Source organism: Dromaius novaehollandiae, chromosome 6 (assembly GCF_036370855.1).
Source record: "Dromaius novaehollandiae isolate bDroNov1 chromosome 6, bDroNov1.hap1, whole genome shotgun sequence".
Taxonomy (NCBI): domain Eukaryota; kingdom Metazoa; phylum Chordata; class Aves; order Casuariiformes; family Dromaiidae; genus Dromaius; species Dromaius novaehollandiae.
Window position 1 is genome coordinate 47,836,904 of NC_088103.1, and position 25,000 is coordinate 47,861,903.

Sequence of the window (25,000 nt, forward strand, 5' to 3'; positions counted from 1 at the left end):
GCAAAGCTACTGACCGCCACCTGAGGTCCTGGGGACGACAAACACGCGCAGGCAGTGCTCTCTCATTAGGTGTTTTCCATGCCATGTGCTGGATGATGCACAGACCACCACCGCCTGCCTTCCCTAAATTTGGGAGTGGTCTCAATTTTTTGCAATTTTTTGTTTTGCATGCTTAATTTCTCCGTCTTCCCTGGTTTCAAATGTTGGTTTCCCCTTAAAAGGAGATTCAGGCTCAACTGCACAAGATCCACGCGGGCTGAAGCCTCGTGCAGCAGCACCAGCTCTGATTTTAGAGGCACAACCCGGGCAGAGCGTGGGGATTTCGGGGGCCCCGGCACAGTGAGCGGGGCCTGGGCACGGGGACGACGGACCACTTGCACGAGGGAAGAGAACTGATTTGCATCATCCTTTAACGGCAAGCTGCGATTTTCAAAGCCAGTGACGGGATTTCTGATTAAAACAAAGTTTTATTCAGTTTGTTTATTGCAGTACTAGTAATCTGGAAAAGAGATTTACAATAATAATGTTCATTTTTTCTGCACTTAAGGGTTTTATTATTCTGTCCTTGCCAGAAAACACATTTTAAGAGCTTGGATTCAAAATTACATATGACCTCAGTGCTTTAAAACACAATTACAATAACTATCCGTTTAATAGTTCCTGATTTTTTTTTCTTCTACTTTTGACATATGGTCACCGTACTTATGTCAGTTATTAAAGGCATTATTTGATGCTATGCTAAGTATGTGACGTGGTCCAGCTGCCGCAGTGAGTAGAGAGGGATGGGAAGGGGTGCGGAGGGAGGGTCCTGCGTAAACGGCTTCCGAGGCTAAATCCCTGTGTTGTCTCATATCACAAGCTGTGCGGAGGTAAAGGAGAAACCTGTCGCACTCGATAAGAGAAATTTGTATTATTTATATGGAACAGAACAAACCAATTTACAAGAAAGGCACTTAAGTGGGAAGTTTATTTATTAATGAGGGTGGCACACAAGTTAATGGGATTGTAATGCAGATGCACCTAAAGCCCAGAGGACAGCAATCTCCAGGCACGGTTCACCACTTCGGGGGGGGAAAAAAAAAAAAAAAAGGAGTAGTATGCATCCAAAAGTCTTCCAAACACAGACTTCTGTAGCTGGGGGGTTTTTGTCGTCCCTTGCCCCGGCCTTGGGCACCCACCAGCGTGTCTCCTGCCGCTGGGTGCCAGGGGAGCTTTGAAGCAGGAGTTTATAGACTCTTATTTCAGTTAATTATAACCACGGCTTTTTTGAAACAGCATTTTTATTGGTTTTATTGATGCGCCCTACTGTTTTTCCAATCCGGCGATTGGGGGCTGCTTAGTTAGGCGGGAGAAGGAACGTCGTCCGGAGGCCGTGGGCCAGGTCACGCCGGCCAGCCAGGCATCGGCGTTGGGGTCCCGGCACGGCAGTCCTCGCCGGGTGGTAATGGCGAGGAGAAGTCCTGCAAACCCATAGCAGGAAGGTCCCAACGGAGGTGGGAGGTGGGAGAAAATCTCAAAACCCTGTGGAAAAGCTTCAGAGAGAGAGAGTATATTTGCTAACTGTGCTCTCCATCAGGCAGATGCTGAAAAGCATCTTCATCCAAGGTTTCCAAGTTCTCACTTGTGTGATGTAGGATGTTTTCCTGCATTTCGAAGGCCTCGATCTCCTGCGGAGAGCAGGTCTCCGTAGGAGGAGCTCGGACTTAGTGGCCGGTTTACCTGCTAGCACTGCGTCAGGGTTGTCCTTCGTTCGCGTTAGCAGCGTTCTCGCGTGCTGTTCTCTGTTTCGGTGAAGGGCTCCTTTTCACACCTCCGCTACTCCAAATATTTTCTTTTCAGCAGGCAAATTCTTAACACTTCATGTTTTTAAAGTCCAATGTTTTGTTTTATTTATCCTGCCCTTTATATTGTAAAAATGATAGTGTCTGTGTTGTTAATCACTGTTAACAAAATGCTTGATGAAGTCTTAATCCTCGCAGGTCTCTTACATATTGTTAGAGAAAATCTGCCTTTCTTCTTCGCTTAGAATGTTTTTAACAAACTTCCGTAGTTCAAAGACCATGCATAAGTTCCTGCTCAGATAGAAGTGGAACAAGCCATGAAGCTCTAGGAAATCTAATGCGAAACTGAGTATTTTTCTCTCTGCAACATGCTTCACTTTGCCCCGTGAAGACTTGGAGGAAAGTAAAACAAATAAAAGCGCGTAGCAGTGTGTGAAGCAAGAAAGGTTAATTCTTCAGAGTGCTAGACTAAATCATTTCCATGGGTCGGACACGCGGCCACCTTGGCTCGCTCATGCCGGCGACCCAGCTTGGAGGGCTCGATTAGCTCTGTGCAAGCAGGAGGGGCTGGAAGCCCGCAGAGCTGCCCAAGGCAGACGCCGAGGCACATGTTGGCCGGCATCTCCACTAGCTATGATCTTATAGATAGACTTGAAGTATAATATAGCTACGTGCACACACGATTAGAAGCTGGAAACTTGATTTCGGGTCTTCGTTTCATTGCTGACTTTAGTTATTCCTGCACAAGTCACTCAGAAGAAAATGCATTAAACTTCGAATGGCTGTTAGGAGCCACAGATTTTGATCGCTGCACAATTGCCTTTATTTCATCTGATGCTAAACTGCAGTGACTCCGAGTGTTTCTGTGGTTTCCAAGTGTTCATAACTGGCGAAAAAAGCACCATTTCTTTGCGCTGGTGTTTGAAGCCTCATAGTAACGTGGGGGGGTTGGGGGAGCTGGCCTTGAGGGCTTTGCTCCCTTTCCTGCCATCCTTACCTTCTTTTAACCTAGTTCTAGATAGAACTGATGATACCACCTATGTTTAATGTTGCCCAACATCTTTGGTGGGAAAGTGCTGTCATTTTTAACTGCTGAGTTGTAGCTTTTTGATTTAAAACATCTCTCGTGAAATGTGTACTTACTTCTTGTTGGTTGAGGGTCTTTTGGGTGTGCGTTTGCTTTCCTCCATTCTCAGTCTAGAATAGGTTGGTTCCTCCCAAGTAGAAGACACAGAGAAGTTCAGGCTTTCTTCTTTTTTTAGACAAATCTTCCAGTTGTTCTGCTGCAAAACCTACTGATTTGGAACAGAAATATTTATGAAGAGACTACTCTGATATCAGGAATATTTTTGTTCTCCAAACATAGCCATGCTGTAGGCCTTTGAAAAGTCTTTAATCATTAATAGCTTAATTCTTTGCTGATGGTATATTTTTAGAAAGGACAGAGTAGAGCAGTGTTTCTCCCTGCAGTTACTATTTTTCAGGCAGCTCTAGGTCACCACTGGATGTGTTACACCATCAGTTTGATTTACTGTCCATTTTATTCCCAAGTCCTGGTTTCCCAGTCGTTCCTTCTGCATATGTCGGGAGTGAAAGCAGGCCCTTGGGGGAGAAATGCAGCTGCTTTCGAGACAGACCACCCGAACGGTGAGTCAAGCCGTCGGCCGGGGGTGACGGTGCCGCTTCCCGTGCAGAGCCCCAAAACGACACAGCTGGAGGGTGCTGCTGACTGCCTCTTCCTTGCGCGGTCTGGATGACTTCTGCCAGCACGTATGAAGCAGAAACATCCAGAATGAAATATGGAGAGAACAAGAATCAGTCTGGAAAAAATTTAGTTGGGAAGGAAAGAAACCAGTGTTTGAGTTAGTGACCAATGCAGAGGTGGAACCTGAAATCCACTGGAGCGAGGTCAGATGAAAAAAAAGAAGCCCTGAGACTGCCTGACCCATGGCTAAGGGTGATGGGCAGGAGGGTGGGTGGTGGCCAGGGTAGAAAAAGGGTGGAAAATTGAGTCTGGACAGTGTTAGGGAGAAGGAAGGAGGTTGGCGTTGGCTGGGCAATGAAGGAGACCCTCTGGAGGGCTTTGGAGGCTGGGGCTCCTCGTAGGAGATTGAGATGGATGAAGAGCCATAACCTTTTAGCGGCTGGCTTTGCCCCTTACCATTCTCTTAACAGAGATCTCTGTCCATAATCAGGTACACTTCCCTGAAAACACGATAAATATATTCAAGAGAAATAAGCCAAGACCACACACACTGTTGTTTTCCCCTTCCTTGTGGTCGTAGAAACATCTGCCTCTCGCTGATTGTGTTGTTTCCTCCGCGGTCTCACAATACCGTGTCCCAGGGCAAGATCTCGCCTCAAATCTGTGTCTCTTTGTATAGGATTCCAATCAAAACTTTAATGGCACAGGGCAGCGAGTAGCATTTAATGACCTTCTGTGCTATCACTTGAGTCTTTCGGGCATTGACATTGATTTTCCTTATCTTGGCATGTGAAGACAGGAGCCTCACTCCCTTCTTTACAGTGTTTGCTGGTGCACACTAGTAGTACAGAATAATCAGGCAGCATCTTCGCCAGCATCACGGCTGGCAGCAGCGATGGGCTGCACACACCAGTTTCGTAGCAACCTCCGCTCGGTACCTGAACTCAACATCGTTAATTGCAAAAGCCAAAAAAAGACTAGTCCGTGTTGATACCGACGTGTTTTCCTCAAGAGATGCATCTGTATTGGAAGTCTCTATTTGATACCCACTTTTTTGGTGCAGATGTTCATGTTTCATTTTCGGGGTAAAGGAGAGGTACGGTTTTAATGCAGAACTTCCAGCAAAACAGGTCCATAAGATTTTCAATCCTCGGTAACAGATAAAGGCAGAATGGGAAAAATGCTGCATGACAAGGAGTAAATCTTGCAAAATTCTGCGTTCTTATGCTCTTCCTTAGATGTGTTGATTTCTTCTGAATAGGTCTTAAAAGGAGCTGTGATGGCGGTAGTTCAACAAGAAGTGGGGGTTTCTCGCTGTTTATTGCAGTCTCATCCTTTTTTTAATCTGTTACTACTAACGTACAGGCATTTCATTTCAAAGAAGCTAAATTAAACTATGTAAGAATGTGCTTCTTGCATGCATTTTAAACTTAGAAAGCTGCTTTGTTCATTGATTCAGTTGTGAAAAAAAAGCAACACAGACATACGGCTATTTGAACTCTTTATTTGCCACATTTGCAATATTAATAACACTGTTTCTAGAAGTTGTCACATCAAGTAAAAGATCTTCATTCCAGACTGTCTTTTGGGGCCAAACTGAGACTGGATGCATGCATTTAATAAATTGTAGTCTCAAGTAGTCATTTTTGTAAATAATTAGCTTCAGTGAAAGAATAAGTTAGCATATTGTATGCATCTAATGTTGCAAATGTACATACAGCAAACTTTCCTATTAATCAACAGTCAAGCACTGTAAGTTGGGTCTCATACATAATGAATTGTTCTTAACCCTCCTGGGTTTCATTGATAGAAAAATAAGAGAAAACACAAGTGTAGTAAGCTTTTGAATAAAATTTAACGAGATTGCTCTGCATCCTGTAATTGTTTTGGAATCATTAGAGACCAGATAATTCATCTGCAGTTTTGGGGTGGCTTTAGCCTTCATCTATCAAAGAAAGACTATTTAAATTACATTTAGGTGCTGATAAAATGCATTTTTACTTACTTTCACAGTGAAGGCTTCAGTAAAAATGCCAGCTAAATGTGTGTACAGTATTTAGAGAGTAATGCTGCATGACTGAGTCTTCTTTTCATGTTGACTTTTGTGTTCTAATTATTACTGATTTCTTCTGTTTGAAAGGTAACACTCCAGCTATATTTCTTTAAGCAAAACAATGAGTTGGAGAATCAGAGAAGCAGATCAGTGCTGCTGCAGAGATAGCTAGATATAAGAAAAACAGTAAGACAAATCAGCCTTTGCTCTTCAGGCAAGGCAACTTTTTATACAGACCTCATTTCTCTTGACTTCGTATGCATGAGACTTGCTTGTTGGGTTGTCTTCAATCATTTGCTAAATAAACTACGAAAATGCCACTGAAAAGATATAAAGTACATAGCCTTTTAAGTGATTCTTCTCCCTATTTAATGACAGAAGAGTTAGTTTTCAGGTCCCAGAAAATCTGCAGTGAGTTTTATTGCTAATTTTAAAATTTATTCTGGGATGCAAAACAAATGGTGACACTTGCCCGTCCCCCAGTGATGTCTTTAATTAATTGCATTACTAGAGCTAAATTCCAGTTCAGCAGATCTCTCTTCCGCACCGATACCGACGCGACCGGCGAGGGGCCACGCTCGTGCCCGCTCCGCCGCGACGGCAGCTCCCCGGCTCAGCACCCGGCAGCCGCTGGCTCGTGCTCGCCCCGCTCGCGGTTGCAGCTACCTCCTGGTCTTCGAATCCCCTGTCGGGCTCAGACTGCGGCGGATCTAGGAACTCCTCAAAATTAACTGTGCTAATGACCTTAAGCCTTGCAGATGCTTGACCCACCTGGTGTGTCCCAGCTGATCAATGCCTAAGGCAGAGTTTAATCGCTGACGCTCGCTGCCGGGAGACATCCCGTATCTACGGTAACTTGTTAGTTAGGTGAGCCGGTCTGAGCGGCAGTATCCAGCGAAACGGGTGGAAGGAGGGCAAGCGTTCGCATGCGGGACGGGTATGTGAAGGCTTCTGGCTGCAGCGGCGTCTGTTAAGTGTGACATCTCACATGGAAAATGACCTGAGGACCCTTTTTTTTCTCAGTGGTCTCAAACCACTTAGAGACCATGGTCTTGTCTGATGCAGTGAAAACTGCTCTGCTTCTAAAATGAATCACAGGGGGAGGATGGCTACAGCCTAAGCTCTTCCCTGAGGTGATGACAGAAGTCTACTGCAATTCTACCAGGCAATATTCCCAAAAATGTTTTCCCCTCCGCCCATGGCCAGATTCTTCTGTAAGATCCTTTTCCATAAGCCTGATGTTAAAAAGCCCTACTTTTTTTTCCTACTATGAGGGTAAAAGCCATTCAGGAGTCCACCCACCTTCTTATTTTTGCTTGACGTTAAATCGGTCTGCAGTCTCCAAGAGAACCTTGTCTAAATTGCTGTCAGATTGCATCACGCATTCTTGCAGCCTAGCAGGACTACAGGGTCATGTCAAAGCCTGTTCTTTATAGTTCCAGCCTGCTACGGCAGCAGGCCTCTGGTCTTTCTCCCTTAACAAGGAGATTAGCATGACAGCCGCATGGAGGCTTTACCTGCATTCGCAAAACACTTGTTTAGGTTGGGCTTCAATTACGGAGCAGAGCAACAGCGGAGGTTTGGCCGCCCTGACGTTGAACTTCGTTTGGCCCTGGGGGTCCAGATCTCTCTACTGTACTTACTGTTCCGGGGAGATTTCTATAATCTTTTGCAATTTTTGTTTTGGACAGAATTTTGAGAGAACACTTTTAATGTTGACGTATAAGATACTGAGTAAGGGAAGGGGGGGGCTGCTGTTGTGTTTCTTCCCTCTCTCTCCGCTCGCCTTTATTAAAGCATACCTGTCGGAGTCTTTCTAATCCTTAATGGACATAGGATAATTTTGATACTTTTTGGACCTGTTCCAGGCACAAACTTCTAAGAAGTCAAATGGCCAAAGGAGCATCAAAATACATGTGAGAAAAAACACTGGGCTGTCACACTGGTAGCTCTTCCCATCGCCTTCACCCCAGCCCGGAGGTACTCTCCAAAGCAGGGAAGCTGAGTACTGTACTAGCCTATAAAAATACTTGCAGATTTCCAGGGACAAACTGCAATGCTTTCTATTGCAAGTTTAATTAAGATTTAGTATCTATTTCTGCCAGGAAATTCAGTCTCTTTTTCCTGGTTGTAAATCTGGCTACTTGTCATGAAAATGTGGGGTCTGGAGAGTTTGGCGCTGGAGAGCAGCGGAGCTTTAGAAACAGCCAAGGCAAAGGCACGTCAATATTTTGCTTCAGAGGCAGAGATAATTTCTGTCTCCCCCTTCCTCGCAGCTCGGATGTCTAACCACTCACCTTCTGCAGAAGTTGTTTCTGGTTCTTGTTTTCTCACCTCCTCCTCTGCACTCTTCCCTTCTTTCCTCATCTGTCCCCATTAGGCGTCATGACATTGACCTCTTCTGGGGAAAGGGTGAGCATTGCTTTGGGGGTGGAAAGCCGGGGGCACGCTAGGGAGTATATAAAGGCTCTCTGGAGTGAAGGCAGGCTAAGAGAGGGTTTTAGTGAGATTTTGTGCCATCTGCAGCATGACGAGAACAGCTCAGGATTACTTTCACAGCACTCAGGTCGGTCATACAAGGATCCAAAAGCCTCTTAATTAGGATCAATATTTTTATAATTTGATATACTAATGGTCGGTTGTGAATAAAAGTACTTATGCTCTTTGTTCAGGGAGTACAGTGAGAGAAATTATGGACATATTTAAAAAGAAAACATAAAAAAGGATGTGGCTGAATGTCCAGAGATCATTGTTTTCTGCATATCTGAAGACAGTAGGATATTGCAAACCTGATGATCATCAGTGCAGCGTGCACCACAGTGTCAAAGTACGGTGTAGCTGCTGAGTGGCAGCCTGCAAAAGACCAGGATTAACATGATAGATTAGAAGATTGGGAAGTTGTATGTGAAAATATACATTCCATAGGTTTTTATTGGGGGGGGGGGGGGGTTGGTTTTTCTCTTGTCTTTATCCTTGCTGTTACCTGAGTGGAACTGTTGTAGTTGCTATAGTCATATACTAATGCATTTACCTGAGTCTACACGTATATACCAGCGGCTAACTGCACTCTAAGGGCATCAGGAGGTACAATTTTTATTCTTGTTAGTCTGGGGGCTTTTTTATTTTGTCTTTTAAACTTAAGATAAAGGAGAATCTTCGTTAGGGCTCAGCACGCGTAGCAATGTGTGCAGACCTCCTGGCAGGCTGACCGCTGGAGGGTGGCGTGGTCCTCCAGGGATACAGCGTTCGAGTGTGTCCGGTCACATGCCGTGCAACCTGGCACGGTGTGTCGTGTTCAACCAAGCTGTTATATTTAAGAGCTGCAGGTGCCTATATGACATTGTCATAATACTTTCCTACATTTACCTTTATCCTAAGGAAACTGCCAGCAGAGCCAGTGTAGTATATTCTCCTTACTTTAAATGACAATTCAAGGTCCGTCTTGTAATGTTTCAGTCCAGTTTTGTTAAGGACGAGTTGAGGCAAAAAATACCTCAGAAACAAAATAAATCATTAAGTAAATTGATACCAATTTGGAACATGGCGACCCACCATGGTGGCGTGTCCTGAAACATGGTGTTTCTCTGGGTTTCGTAACAGCTCGGCTATACAGAATGATCCTGCAGCCAATTTGCTGCTTACGTGTTTGTTTTGGAAGCGGGTTGGCCACTTCCAGCTCTTGGCAAATGGTTTGGAAGAAGCCTGCTAAACTGAAACAGGTGGTGGTTCGGATTTTCTCCCCCTCTGTTAAAACCATTTTTTCCCTGTATTTCGCATGCAAACATATAAGAAGTCATAAAAGAGATACGACTGGGATAAGAACCTCCCGAAGACCCCGGTCGGCTCGGTGGACGCCAGAGCCTGGTGGTTTGCTCGTACTGACAGAGCGAGATGCACATTTCTGTCCAAAGTTTCTTGCATTTTTAGATGAAAATGCTTGTCTTATTTTCCTGTATAAAAATAAAAATTAAGGGTTTTTTTCAAGACAAGCTTTCCATAAGTAAAGCATAGCGCAGATGACTGCTTCGGCTGTCCTGTTGCTCGCTGTTGGCCGTTGGCCACTGGTGGCCGTGCAGCCAGGAGCAAGTCCCTTCCCTAGGGAGCACGGAGGGGGAGGACATTAATACGGCAGGTGCCCTGGTTCCTGCTTGGTCATCGCTAAAGACTGGCTACGAGTAATTAATATAAATGTTGGATGGATGTCTCTAATATACAATTACCTTTTTTCCTGTCTTTCTTGACATTAGAGATGATAAAATATTAATGTATACAATAGGGTGTTCAGAAAACTTCCAAGGAAGCATAACATTGAAGAGAGGAATTTCACATGGTGGGGGGAAATTCTACATAATCTAACTAGTCTGCTCTTCTTTTCTTGTTCTGGATGTTTTGGGACTACTTTTGCCTTAATTTTGAAATGTATGTGTGGTTTAGTCAGACCAAAGTATGGCTTTGAAGCCTCAGAAAACTGTTTTAAAGACAGCTGGCATTTTAAGTTGAATTTTTAATGACTAAGTAGTTTGTGGAAGGAACGCTGCTATGCAACTTAGGAAGGAAAAAGGGGAGGAGGAAAGAGAGGGAAGGAGGGCTGGTAGAAGACCTGTGCATTAGTTATGTTCTTTCTTTATCTTTATTAATGCTGTCAAATTCCCAGGAATACTTGTTAGCATTTCTACCTGAGTGAAATTAGGGTGAAGTTTTTCTTTTTTTTGTCTTTCTGCCATAGAAGCTCGCAGCCTGTATGTTGGTGAATTGGCTTTGTATTCTACAGGGAAATAAATCAATGGATTCCTATCAAGCACCACCTCTTCTTGCAAAGCTTTCGTTCTCTTGACCCGTGGTAGAAGGCGGCACACCTTCTGGAGATGTTCAGCAGTGACAAGGCACTGCTCTTAAAAACCGCCATAAAAAACTCAGCCTTGCACTATCTGAGCAGTCCTGCCAGGAAACACCTTTATTCTATAGCTTTCTTTTAAATACGGAGCTCACGGTCTGAAGGTTAAGCCAGGCCTTTCGGCAAAGCGCTGAGCAACCCCTATGCCAGCATCAGCCTCCGCGGTAGGTGCTGTGCGCACTGAAACCCGGTTTTGGCTCCCATCCGTTCCAGGGGAGGAGAAAGACCATCGTCTGCTGCTCTTCTGGAGCCAGAGGAAATTGCAGAGCCTTTTTGCCAACTTCCCGTTGGAGCGGACGGGGGAGAGCTGCGATTCCAGCTGTTCGTTATCTGTTTGCTTGCAGAGAGAGCTGGTGCAGAGCCGCGAGGAGATGTAGTCTCTCGTTTTTATTATGATATTACAGTCCAAATCATTTCCAGACTCCAGAGTATATGAAACAAGATGATGTGAAAACCATAAGGTTGCTAGTTTTGAATGCTTTCTCTGCTCTTCTGGATAAATGGAGCAGAAAAGTCTACCAACTTCTCTTGGAGATTTCAAAGGCATTATTATATTCTGTAGTTACTATATTGTAGTAGCTTTAACAGTTCACAATAAAACTGAGCCCTGTTCTGCTGAGCGCTGTACATGTGCGGAATAAAAGATGATCCTTGGTGTCAAGAACTTGGTCTGAGGTCCATATCGTACAAATAGTCCTGGGAAAAGGTTATGCACGGATTCTCCTTCGGCTAAGTCTTTTTTTAGCGAAGAGATTTTTAAATGCCAAAACAACATAAAGTAGACCTTGCTTTATATAGCGAATCAATACTATTTTCCTTTCTCCCCGGAGAAAAATCAGAAGCTTTAATAATCTGTACAAAAATAAGGGAGAACTGCGCCTGCACTCACTCGTTAGTGTCTGGCCACCGGGCCCTAAGCTGGTTTTTCATTTCCCTGGGTTTTTCCTCCACTCCAAGCCATCAGCTTGGGGTGCTCCTGGGCTGCCAGCGCACTCTGTCCCACGACCATGTCCCTGTTCTTCTGCACCACGTTCTGCGGAGCAAGTGTGTGACCATCAGGGCTTGGCCATGGGTCGGAGAGTGAGCTGGGCTTGGGGGAGACGGCACCGGGGTGTGATCGCAGCCCTGGCAGTGAGGGGGACAGTGGCAGGCCGTGGCCGGCACGTCGCTCGCCCGGCCCGTGGCAGGGAGGGCAGCAGGCAGCTGAGCATGCTGATGGCCCTCGGGAGCTTCTGTGGATCCAGCACTTGCAGGGAGAACGTCTTTTTGCAAAGGTGCCTTATGGCAAAACCAGACTTGGGGTGTCTCTTATGTCGTTCGTGGTACATCACGCTACATTTTCTCAGGCTTTCAGCTAGGATTTGGCTAGCAGAGTATTTTCTCTTATCTGCAGCATACTTGAACGTCCTGGGGAGCTGGTTTTGGTCTGCTTTTGCCCAGAACCGGGTGGCAGGACCACGCTCGTGCCCTGCCTCGCTGCCGTTGCTGCGGTCCTGTGCGCTCTGACCGTGGCTGCCGTCCTCTCTCCTTTCTGCTGCCTGGCGCCGGGGGACTTCTCGTTGGGTTTGAGGAGCACGCTGTTGAGAAGCTCCTTCTTCTGGGGTTTGGCTGTGTTTCCAGCTGGGGAGCAGAAAAAGGAGAAGAAATAGAGAGAAGACCTCAGGATTGCTGCTGAGTGCAGGAAACGTCCTGGATGCGAGGAGATCGCCAGCTGCACTCGCTGTTTTGGCAGTCGTTTGTGGTGGTGTCTCCTTCTCACTCTTCCCAGCAGTGCTGGTGGGAAGAATAGCGAGGTGAAGAGCACGTCCTCTTGTTTGCGGGTGCTTTCTGTTCCTCGGCCTCATTCTTGAGTATTCTGGAAATATGAGCTGCCATTTAAAATTAAATGAATTCTCAATTGCTTCCTTCCAATTCAATCGGGGAGGAAAGCAGCAGCGGCCCGGCAGCAGAACCCAACATCTCCCACTTACCGGGGCGTTTTCCTCTCGCCTCGCTCACCACCGTGGTCTTACAGGTGCAAATACCCTTGCGTTTCAGGAGCTGATGGAGAATCGGTCTTGTAACTGGTGCTGTGGGTTATCTCACCCTTGTCAGAGTGGGGAAACAGCAGAATTGGAGTCTCAACGTTGAATGCTTTTGAGGTTATGTGGTTTCCTGCTAATGTGGGGAGTATGAATATTCATCTTCATAATGCAAATGTCCAGTACTGTAAGTGATGTGAAGTTCAGCTCTCTGCATTAGAAGATGCATGACACAAGTCTCACTGAGAGGCTTTCCGATTCGGGGAAAAAATTGCTTTATTACCATTTCTTTTATGATTGCATTTCCATTTTCCCCTCCCACACTACGATATCATTTCCCGTTTGAAGACAAAGCAGGTCTTGCGTTAACTTTTTTCTTTGGTTTAATGGTAGCGTTATTTTCTCCGTGCCAAACCCCCGCAGCAGCGAGGCTCTCCGGCTGACGGAGGTGGTGTTCTCTCTTTTCCAGCACCGCCGAGGCCCGGGTGACGTGTGAGATTGGCAACGGCCCCGCGGTGCTGCCGGTGCCGCTGGAGCAGTGCGTGGCCTGGCTGCGTGCCTACTTCTGCGAGCCGGCGCTGATAGCCACGCTGCCCCTGCCCGCCTTCCACCACCCGCTCCTGCAGCAAGGTAGGTCCCCGTGCCACCTCCGCGTCTCCATCCTGCTTGGACCCCTCGCCACCCCCACGTCTCCATCCCACTCAGACCCCTCACCACCTCCATGTCTCCATCCTGCTTGGACCCTTCGTCACCCCCATGTGTCTGTCCCGCTTGGACCCCTCATCGCCCCCATGTCTCCGTCCTGCTTGGACCCTTCATCACCCCCATGTCTCCATCCCGCTCGGACCTCTCATCACCCCCATATCTCCATCCTGCTTGGACCCTTCATCACCCCCATGTCTCCATCCCGCTCGGACCTCTCATCACCCCCATATCTCCATCCTGCTTGGACCCTTCATCACCTCCATGTCTCCGTCGCACTCAGACCCCTCATTGCCCCCGTGTTTCCATCCCACATGGGGGCTTGGCCCAGCACTGCGGGGAACAAGGCTTATACATGGACATTCAGTCAATCCTACGAAAACAGTTGGCCATGGCTGAGTTACGTAAAGGTAGCGATGTTTTTATGTTTCTGGTGTGTTCTACCTTTGCTTCCTCAAAGTCAGCGCAGATAATGGTCTGATTTTTTTCATAAAGGACAAGTACTGTTACGAAGTAGATAGGCTATTCATGAATTTCCATAAAAACGTGCCCTGGGAGAAGTTTCTCCTTACCAGGTACCGTTTATTGGATTTTTTTCCTGAAGGCCCCTAAGTAGAAGTCAATCACAGGAAACGCAATAGCAGACTCCAGTACCAAAAAAAATCACAGAAGTCTGCTTTTCGCAGTGGCCTTTTGTCTCTCTATGAACACAGTCCTTTCCCAGTGAACAAAATCTCTTTTTTTTTGAGAACTATGTTTTATGAGGTAGCGTAATAAAATAGCACCAAAAAGGGGCCGGTCTCCTCCACACTGCACAAGGTGAGAGAGCACTGGATTTTATATAAACTTTTATACTTTTTTTGCAGTGATGTAGCCAGAAAGATTCCCCTCCATTTGGAAATCAGTGCCAAATTACGGTTCCCAAGAGTAAAAGTACTGAAGAGGGGTTGGTGACCTTCTCTGCTCTCCCAGCCTGTTCCTGTGCACTGCATTTCACCTTGGTGCGTAGGGCTGTGCCTTAAAGAGCAGGAGCTGTACCTACGTCCGCCTGTACCACTGCTGTCAGCTCGGCACGTGGAAGATTACAGTCGTTTTTACAGACATGCACCTTCACCAGCAGTAGCTACTCGACCCGTCTATTGCTAATTGCTGTTTTTATTCAAATTTTGTACAAATAATAGGTTTCCTCTTGCTATTACCCTTTCTTATTCTTGAATATCTAATATTAGCTGCAAGAGGGAAAACAAAATCAGAATGTAGCTCTTCTGCAGGATGTTGTGCAGATAATCAGGTTATTCTTTTTGGAAGGCAGAAGTCTTCAATTTGGTTAGCTTTTCACCATACCTTTATTTCAATGGTAAACTTTGGCACTAATTATTGCATGTTACAAAAATTTCTCAATGTGGCATCATTCATACACAAATTACAGGGTAAGTACTGAGGATTTTCAAAACCTTCTGGAACTTGTGTACTGCACTGTGTCCGTCTGATTTTTATACAAACATTATCTTGAGCAACTGCTAATACAATTTTTTTAGAAGTATTAGTGAAACTATCTTATTAACCTGTGGGAAATTAGGAAATAATGAAACTGTGATGCATCATTTGTCAAAAATGCCAAAACGTTGAACTGCAGAAAGCGCTCGTGAAGTACAGCCTTCGAGTCAGTGCAATTACGTGTGGCAGTTTCTTCACGGCTTTGATCGGATGGGCTGAAATTTCGGAGCGCCGTTGTGGGAGCTGCAGGGCTGGGGTGAGCGTGGACGGGTGGAGCGGGCCGGGGCACTGCCACCGCGGTCACTGCCGGTCGCGTTGCTCCGAGCCGTGGGGTGGAAACAGAGGAGTCCTGCTTCCAGGATAATCCACCAGAAGCTTGTAAAACATTTAATGTGATGCTTGTTCCTTTCCCTGCACGGACTGCTGGGGTTTTTTAGCTTGGCTAATATTCCAGCGTGCGCGTAAGTATTGCTGGTCTGGCTTTTGCTGCTGGTTTGGGGTTTCGTGATGGGTACGTTCGCACCACGCGGCAGAGCGGTGCCTGTCCCTGGGCAGCCCGTGCCGTGCCGTGCCGTGCCGTGCCGTGCCCGGCGGCTCCCAGCCCTGCCGCGGGTGCCTTTTCCCCGGAGCGGTCCCCTGCAGCCGCTGCACTTCCCGCTGCGCAGCCTGGCCTCGTCCTGAGCAGCAGCCGCGACGGGCCGTGACCTCCTCCGTCGCAGGTTCAGTGTTTTGCGGGACCGAGGTATGTTTTTCTCATTTCAGCGTGTGCAGATGCAGGTTTTTTTAATTTGGTTCAATTATTTGTTCTTGGACCAAGACCAGGTGTGCATGTTTTATGGCGAGGGGGGAGGCGAGTACATAATGGAAATGCTGACACAATTAATTGGCACAAATCACACTGATGTGATACCGTTTCTATATACCCTCTTACCTCTCAGTAATTCTTTCATAGAATAGAAGAAATTGGTATTGGAAGGAGCGTGGAAAATATATGTCAAAAATTTTTAGAAGTTATATTTAGAAGTTATTTAGTAGAAGAGTGAGGTCAGAACTGCATTATGATGGAATATAAGCTATATTTCAATTTATCCGTAAGTCAGAATTACAGTATTGCTAAATTAAGAATTTGGTATTTATTTACTTTTTCGCATTTACGCTTGAAAGTGCCTGCTCACTGCTCCAGGCACTTAAAAATGCAGAATAAACACAAGCGCGAGAGTGAGCACCCGAAGTGGCGCAGGCTCACGTCCCCGCGCTGGCCGCCGTGCACCTCTGCTCGGCAGCTCCCCTGCCCCATCGCCCAAACCCGCAGCCCTGCTCTTCTCCCCCCTCCCTGTGAACATGACCACGTACATTGCGGTTCTTTTAAATTACGTGATCTTTGTGATAAGGGCTGATGACGGGGTATTTTCTTTCTTCTGAATCAGTGCTCATGTCAAGCCTTTTTTTTTTTTTTTTTTGACTTTCCTGTGCTCGTACCATCTGAGGGCAATAAGGGTTTTGCTTGTTTTATGACAAAGATATGAAGGAGGTTCCTCATTTAATAAAATGACACTCCAAAACGAGTGTTAAGTGCTTTCAGGATGAAGCACTTCTGGATAAGCGATCGGTTTTCCACAGCTACCTTTGTGGAGAACGTTAGGGAAAGGTCCTTGTGGAGAGGCAATTACGGCAATCAACCTCAGGGTAACAAAAGCGGAGAGACTGGCGCGTTCAGGAGGTCAGGGTACGCTCCTGCACCTATCCACAGTCGGCTGCAGGGTTATCGACCACCTCAAAAAATGTTGATGTAGGCTTTATTTTCCTACGTTCCTAGAGAAATGAGACACCAGCCCTCTTCTGAACATCAAGGACCATCGGCAGTCTCTGGGGAGGAGGCCCTGCGCGCGATGGCCTCTCGTTCGGCCATCGTCATTTGGTTCTCAAGAGCGTATGCGTTACCACTGCCAGCGATCCAAATCCTGACACTTGCTATTTCAGCGGCTCGTTTTGTGACCTGGATTTTACAAATTGGCTTTAATCCTCTGAGTTATTATTAAAAGTGGGGAAAGCATCTGAGAGCACTCTAAGTGCAGACTGAGCACTTCCTTCCTGCGAGGCACCGTGGTAACGCTTGAAGCTGCAAGGCTGGTGCCGTAGCACGGTTTGCGACAGGATTAATTTCAGTAGGTCACAGAAAAAGGCCCTTTACTCCGAAACAAGGCCGAGCTGGAGATCCAGGGCAGCCCAGCTTTCTGTCATCCTTCTCCTTTTCACGGACTCGGGGAACCTCCCTCTCATTTGCAGGATCCCCAGAGGGAGCCGTGCAAGTACAGATTTCCAAGCCAGTTTCTCAACACCTTCAGAAGCTGTCAGCTCACAGACTTTCCGCTTTGGCCCATGCAGCCACAGTCTTTTTGAAAATGCAGTTGAAAAATTGGAATTTTCAAAGGTTCGTGTCATGGCCAATGCTAATTGGAAGTTCATAATGCAAAGAAAAAGCAGGTTTTTACTCCCCAAAGCTTTTTGCCGGCTCTCCACAGCATGGCTTTAAGGCATTAGATCTCAGGAAAATCACAGAAAGCTAACGGGGAAAGTGATTAATCAATCTTAAAGTATAAAGGTCATTAGCCCCTGTATAAAGGAAGACGAAAAGTTGGCCTTGGTATTGTTTTGAGATCTATGTATGAATTGCTTGATCTGTGGCTTTCTGAAATGGCAAAGGAAATGTTAAATGGCCAGTGATGAATTTCCTGACTTTTCTTTATTTATTTTTCTATATTCTTTATTCAGTCTTATAAACTTACTGGTTGCGATTGCAGCATCCGGAGCCCTTGGGCTCTGCTCTTCCTCCGGGAGCACGCCGGGAGCTTGTGCCCCCCGTGTCTTCTCCTGGATGGGACCAACGGGAAGGGGGACCGCTTAGTGGTTTCAAAAGCAAGCAGTGATCCGAATTAAAATGCTGTACGTGTGTGTGCACGCGTGTGCGCGGAGGCAGGTAGATAAGGTGGAGGAGGAGCAATTCGAACCGAGGCTGGAGCCCGGAAAGGTGAGCTCTGCAAGCCTGCTTGGCCGCTGAGATTTCCGCTGTCTAATGCACGGTGTTAATCCAAGAAGGGGTATTGATGAAACACCGCATACGTAGTGGGAGCGGGGAGCCTTCAAAGGAAGAGGAACCCACCTCCAAGATGACTTAGCTCTGTATCCACATTAATTAATTTTCCTGCCGTGTCCCAGGTGCCCCCTTGCTCTGCGCTGGTGGCTTCCCGGGGAGGATGGTCTGGGCCCGGGAGGCCGTGGGGGTCCGGCGGGCGCTGGCGAGGACACCCAGGCCGTGGGGGGCAGTTTGGACCAGGCACCGTGCGTCAAACCTCTAAGACTGAAAGACCATCTTTACCACTGTGGAAGGGGATTGAGAGCATCTCGATGCCCTTTCACCATATTGCTAGTGGAACATAGTAGCACCTCTTTGCCTTACTACGCTTCCATAAAATTATTTTAAATTAAAAAAAAAATGCAGCAATTTAATAGAGAAAAAAATATTTTATGCTCCATAATTCAGCAAAGACCAGTGTATTTTTTTCCTTTTTGTGGCTGAAATGCTCAAATAATAAAGAAGTTTTCTGAGGATAAGAGAGCTATTAATTTGTTTTGCTTCTAAGACAGCAGGTTCAACATCCCATGAATGCCTATGCTGACAAGAATTGCTTTTGAAGACTGTGCTACTTGCCCTAATTACAGTGTGCAGGGTATCCTAAAAAGAACAGTTTTCTTTCTCATACAATTTAGCCAGATACTTTTTCAATATGTAAAGATTACTAAAATAAAAAAAAAACATTTATGGTATTAAAGTCAATACAGGTCTTTTTTCCTTTGCTTTAAATTAAAAAATTGTAAAAAAATACACACACACACACACACACACACACACACAAACACATTTACAAAAAATCCTTGTTGAGATACTGCCTAGTAAAGTGAGAAGGTTTTGGTGATTTGCAATTTTGAAGAGAAGAGAAAATTTACTATCTTTACTAGCTTGTAATTCTCACAGTAACGGCCTATAGATATATATGAGACATACATCTATAGGGATATACATGTGTCTATAAAAGGCATATGTACTTTCAATTTTCTTCAGTCCTCAACAGGAAAAATGGAAAATTCAGGTTACAGAAAAAAAACCCAGGATCCTGCCTGTCCCACTGTCATGTCTGAATAGTCACCTCATTTCCAGTGAAAAGTGGAAAATTCAGTAAAGTTCAGTTAGGAAAGTATAAATCCAGCAGCACGACTAGGTCATATTTATATTCTGCAGAACTGAATTGCATTATAGGTGACCTGCTCTGGAGAAAGGCAAGGCTTGCCTCTTCCTAGAAAAATGCAAAACGTCGTTCTCACCATTTATTTATTTATTTTGCAATTTATGAGAGAACAAATTCTCTTAATTTTGCTGTAGAGATTCATTTCATTAAATAGAAAAAGTTGAGAATTATTAGCGACTTTCACTTTTTTCATTCCTGCAGCTTCATCAGGCATGCAAATACATTTCTATTTAGGCTTTTAGCAAACGTTATTTTAAAGTAATGTGAAGTAATCTGCTTGAAAACGTTAGTACTTCACATATCTGGACATGGCAGATTCAAGTGCAGAGAGATGACAAGTTTTCATATTTCTGTCTGCCAACACAAAATTCAAATTCCATAGACTGGCAGCTCCTTTTATTACCATTTCATGTGAGAATAGTTTTGATAAGCAGAAAGTCACTGTTTTGTTAGACATTTAATGGATTTTTACAATCCAATACTTTCAAACAATTTTCTTCAAACAGAAATCAATTGTCTCCAACCTTCAAAAATGAAAACAACAAAAACTGGTCCCATGACTTTCATGTCCGGAGTTCCTTTTCCAGTCCCATTCCAGCCTGGCCCATTTTTTGACGTGCGATCTTTGAAAGATTCGAAGTGTGGGAGATATCAGTATATATATCCTGCTGCGGGGCAGGGAGTGAAAGAGCAAGTTAATTAAAAAAATGCATTGTGTTTTCAGTAATTCAGATAATTCTTTTTTGTCCATGTCCTTGACATTAATTATAGATAGGCCCGAGTCAGAATAAATGAAAGTTGTGTAAATAGAAAGTTTATTCTTTAGATTTGAGTGGATTAAAATTCCACAGCTGACATTCACCTGAACGTCAAAAATTTTACTTGCTCTCAGAGTGCAAAATTTGAGGTTGGGGAAAATTCATACCGAAATAGCTGCGGAGACGTGTGGATGTGGAAAATCCTCCATACTCTGGCTGCTTTCTCAAGTGAAAGCGTTTCGTTTCTGTCCGTCTGGTGCCCTCCCCTACTTTGAGAGTTGGCGGACTCTGCTTTGGGGATCACCACCGTGGGGTGGCAGGAGGTGGACGGGCAGGTCTGCACCGTCTTCACCTCTCATCTGCCTTGGGCGAGGTGACGCCGTCTTGTCTTCTCGTGTCCCCTCCTTCTGTCGAGAAGTTTGTAGGACCTCGTCCGGCAGGAGAGCACGGACACAACGGTACCGTTAGGAGTCCGCTGTCCTGAACCTTTGTAAAGTCAGTATGCCCAAAATCAGTTCCTCTGTTCCAGGAATTGAGTTGACCATGGTTTAAAGAATACTTTGACCAAACCTGGTAGCATTTGCCATTATTGCTTGCATATGAAATGTAGATGAGTAAGAATCGAAGGTGGAGAAAAACAAATACCAGTCTGGAAAACCACCTCGTTCATGTGTAGGCTTGTGGTCATCATCTTCTCCCGACTCCCCAGGTCCTGGCAACCTCATAGCAGTGCGGACGTGTGAGGAGAAAGTTTCATTTAATTCATTTTTCCTTTGCTTGCGTTGCTTGCCTGCCACCCTTATAGCCCCCTGCAGTGTTTGCACCCCATGTAATAAACAATTACGAAAGCCAGATAGAAGAATCTTATGCCCCCCCACGCCCATTTTCTTAATGAACTTTCGGCCAAGTTAGACTTAATTATTTCCCCGTATCAAGGTGGAAATATCACCAATACTCATATCTATTTAAGATGTTTTGTATTTCACATGTAATGTGTTTAGTGTTACTGTTACTATGGTAACCACCCTGCTTCTAAATACTACTGTTAATAAAAACATTTTTGTTATTATTCAAAAATAATTTTTCACAAAAGGCGAAAACGCAGTGGCAGTCGTCGTGTCCTTTTTGCGAGGGGTAGGTACATAAATTCGTCCGAGGGGAAGCGCTTTCTGATCTGGCTCCTTTGCTGCGGCTTGACCTGAGAGTGCCCCTTTCTCACCTATTCCCACGGCGTTTTGCTTTCCCTCCTTTTGGAGCTTGTGGATGTGAGAGCTGGCCGGTATGTGCTGGGGAAAACAGGGAGTTGCTTAGCTGCAAAAACATACTTTTTTTATTAGAAATTTGCATCCCCCACTCTTCAGAATAAAATATGCAAAAACCAACATAAATGGCATACTCTTTTTTCTTTCTTTCTTTTTTTCCCCATGAATTGGGCCTTTGAGGTTCAAGAGGAGCCCGTATTAAAGGACATCCCTAGAAGGCTGTAGAAATTGTTCCTATTTATGACAAATGTAAAATAGTACAAATCTAGCTGAACGTGATGGTGTCATTAGTTTGTGAATCGCATCCTTGAAAATAACTGTGGAGGAGCCAAATCGGTTTAAAAGAAGATAACAAAATGGTTTAAGCTACTTAGGTTGAATGCCAATTATATTTTAATATTCAACTGAGCATATTTTACTAAGAAAAAAGGCAGCGTCGACGCATGCATAACTCATTGGCAGCGTCGACCAGCTGTGCCACTCTTCTCTTCGAATCACTTTGTGCATTTTAGTAGCATGGTAATTTAGTAGAGAACTACCTGAGTGATGGCATTTTCAATGAGCAGGTAATCTACAGAGAATTTTTATATGGTTATGAGTTCTGTGCTTCAGCCTGGCAACACAAAAATACATCAAGACCAATTACGGTATCAACTTTCAGCGTGATACCCTTGCCACGCAAGTGCATGTATTTCTGCCCCAGGCATTTCAAATTGCATCTAATTTGAAATCTTTGGGGTTTTAATTAAATTTCAGAATATATGGAATTCTTCATTAGTACCTGCTCTGAATAGCAGATTATACTTCTCTCAGTCTCTCGTTAAAGAAGTAGGCTGTGGTAAATAGCATGTTCAAGAACTGATCATTTGTGGTGCCTGGATATTGGGAAAAGAAATAGTGAAATGCAAAATAATATCAAAAAGATTATTAGTCCAGTGAGGGACTCTTGATTTGTATTTTAATGGAATTTTACATTTCTCTTAATGATTTGCAAATTGTCCTCTGATTATAAGATGCATTAAGCTTTTCATTTTAATGGAGAGACACAGCCATTAGCAGAAATTTTTTTCTGTCTTCTTTTTAGAGTGCTTCCCTGCAGCAGATAAATATTGAAACCATTAACACCTTTTGATGTACTTTATAGTGCTGCAGCTTGGACCAATACATGAATGAATGTGGCCTTTTATATTTTAGCACTTTGCTTGAAGCTCCTGATTGTCTTTACATGGGTGAACAATGAATGAAACTATACATTTTCAGGCGAGCAATAAAATAATATGTGTTTCCCTATAATTAGTGTTCCGAATGTTTCCGTGAATATCATTCATATTTAATGCAAACAGAAAAAGTAAAGCCAACAAAAGTCAGGATCTGAAATTCAGATCGAGGCTGCTCTGACCTCATCTGACCATTCTTTAAGGGAGAAGGGTTATTCTTTGGGGAGGATTTGTTAAGAATTCACAAACAATTTCTCAGCAGCGAGGTACACCAGTATCGTCTGTGTTGTAGACACAAGAATACACGTTCTTCATTCATCAGTCTGAAAGTCACACTTCCTTCTGGCTTTCAGCTTGAAGTGATCCCTTACATTTTGTATGAACACATTTGACTGTGTGTCTTAATTTCATTGGGTTTGGCCAAAGGGCATGGAATGAGGAAAAAAGTTGTGGGTTTTTTTTTTTTGTGGCAGGTTATGAAACATAGGTAACATTTTCCTGAGAGTGGAGAACTATGTGAAATAGTCGGTCTGTTAGATCAGGTAATTACGTTCTTAGGCAACTTGTGAAAATCCCTGTAATATCGTTTAGGTGCTTGGGAAGAGCGATCCGTTCGTTCAGAGGTACTGGCTAAGGGCATTTTTAAGGAGTTGTGCTCATAGATGTTCCTCTGCCCAAGGCCATGTACGTCTTGCTCCCCAGGTGAGCGATGGCTTTGGTCTGCCTTTTTTAAACTTTTCCTTTCCTGGCACTTTACCTCTCCCTGCGAGAACTTCCTCCAAACAGGATGGTTACTTTTGGGTCGCTTGATAATTTAGCAAACTCCAGCCTCTGAAAAAACCATCGGGCGTCATTGATAGGACTTCTCCTATGTTCGCTTTCATGATGTCTGCTTAAATAATTTGAATTTCGGGAATTCAGATCATAGTCCATTTAGCAGTAGGCCGTGTATGATGGCACTGTCACCAGTCCAGAGGCTAGGCAGTTCTGCGAAATCACGGTTATGTCTCCACAGTTATTCTTCTGGCTCTTAAATATAGGTTCCTTTAAAAAAAAACTATAATGCAACTGTGAGGTTGAAGCCAGGAAATTCTACGAATTAATTGCTGCTGCTTTCATATATGCCTTGGAAAGATGTTGCATCATTTGTGAATTAGTGTTTGCAAAGTGCTATGTAAGTGTTTAGCTTCATACATTAGTTATTTATAATTCAATAATAAATTAATACAAACTAAAAAGAAAATCAGGACTTTGATACTGACTTAATTTGTATGCAGTAAGCAAATAGTTACATTTTATTACAGTTAAGCAATTTAATGAATATTATTTTTAACTTGCACATTTACAAAGTAACTTAGAGAAATCCAAAGAAATTGCCGTTCACATTTTACACAGATAACCGAAGAGTCTGTGCTTTGCTTTGGTCACATAACAGAGGACATTTGTATTACACGTTTCAAAATTAAAGCACGCAGATTTTCTAGGTCAACTGTTCTTTTAGCAAATCTAGCATTATGTGCGGTGGGGGGATTTGAGGTCTCCATTTAGGTTTGTCGTTTAGTTTGGCCAAAGCCACCTAATTTGGAGCTCGTTGAGGTTCCTAGATTTAGATTTAAGCCCGGTGCTCCTGAGCGCAGCCACTCCTACTGGAGGCACTTGATTTGAAATACTCGTTAACCGAGCTCCGGTGTCAGTGCTTAAATCATTTATGCATTGATTTCTGACACAAATCTTTTAGTTCATTAGCTTTAGTTTTGCAAGAGCAGATGAAGAATTTGAGATCACAGTGCCTGCTAAAGACGCTCAGCACTTTGAGCTGCGCCGTTTTCCCAAAGCCTGGCTTGCAACCAGCAAAGAGGGTCAACTGCATCTGTGCAGGTCTCCAAATCTCCATCATCAAAACTTCAGAATCCATTTGCTGTCTTGCTTTCGTTCAAGTGTGCCTTGAACCAAAGGTCTCGATGAGTTTGAAATGTTGTTTGCAATGTTGTGGTTTATAAGTATCAACACGTGTGAGGAGTTGAATCCTTTTTCTTCACGTTTCAATAAGTTCATTAATATCAGAATGACAATTCCAGCAGATCCATAAATCTTGTGAAGTTCTCTGCAGGACCTGCCTGTCTGTTCAAGTTTAACTATAACCACATGGTCCTACCTATCCTTCCTAAATCCCAGTGTAATTAGGAAACTGCATCTTCTATGATTTATTGAGGGACTGCAGACAGGTTTGTACGTCCTGTTAACAGAGCAAGTCCGAAGGGCTGGATTCTGTCATGGCAGCACGTGCAAAGCCGTGTTTTCGTCTCGTTCCAGCAATGTGGGTTGCGGTAAATCAGATTTACTTTTCGTTTTTCTTCTGGGGAGGAAGGAGCAACCTTCACAGACCTGGGATCAGCGGTGGCGATTTTCCTGTGCGATAGTGAGAGTTGCAAGAACTGGGAAAACGGGGGGTTAAAGTGGAACCCGGCGTTCTCTTTTAGGGTGTGTCTGAGGTCATTTCTGGATTTGCAGTCAAACTTTGGCCACTCAAGCTACCTTGTCACACCCGGCCCTCGCGCTAAGGTTTTTTGTTGCTGTGGGAGAGCAGAACTCAGTTCAGCCTCCACATCGCAGCCCGTCAGCAGAAGGTAGAAGACCCCCAGGTCAAGTTCTTGGTGAGAAGATTCTCTGTCAAAGTGAAATGAGAGGAGCCGCTCACTTATTTCCATCTTGAATGGAAAATACAAAGTTAATTTTCTGGTCCAGTCACTTAGAAATTGTAGTAGAATTGGTGCACGGTATCTCTGAACGGACTATTTTGTCTCCT

The 25,000-nt window shown here is 44.6% G+C and overlaps 1 protein-coding gene across 1 annotated transcript in view; it reads left to right on the forward strand.

Annotated features, from left to right (window-relative positions):
• Positions 1-25,000, forward strand: part of MGMT (O-6-methylguanine-DNA methyltransferase) — a 160,505-nt gene that overhangs the window by 119,673 nt on the left and 15,832 nt on the right. The window contains exon 5 of the mRNA XM_064514382.1: positions 12,924-13,084. Within this exon, the coding sequence (XP_064370452.1) occupies positions 12,924-13,084 (161 nt within the window). The remainder of the gene's footprint in view (positions 1-12,923; positions 13,085-25,000) is intronic.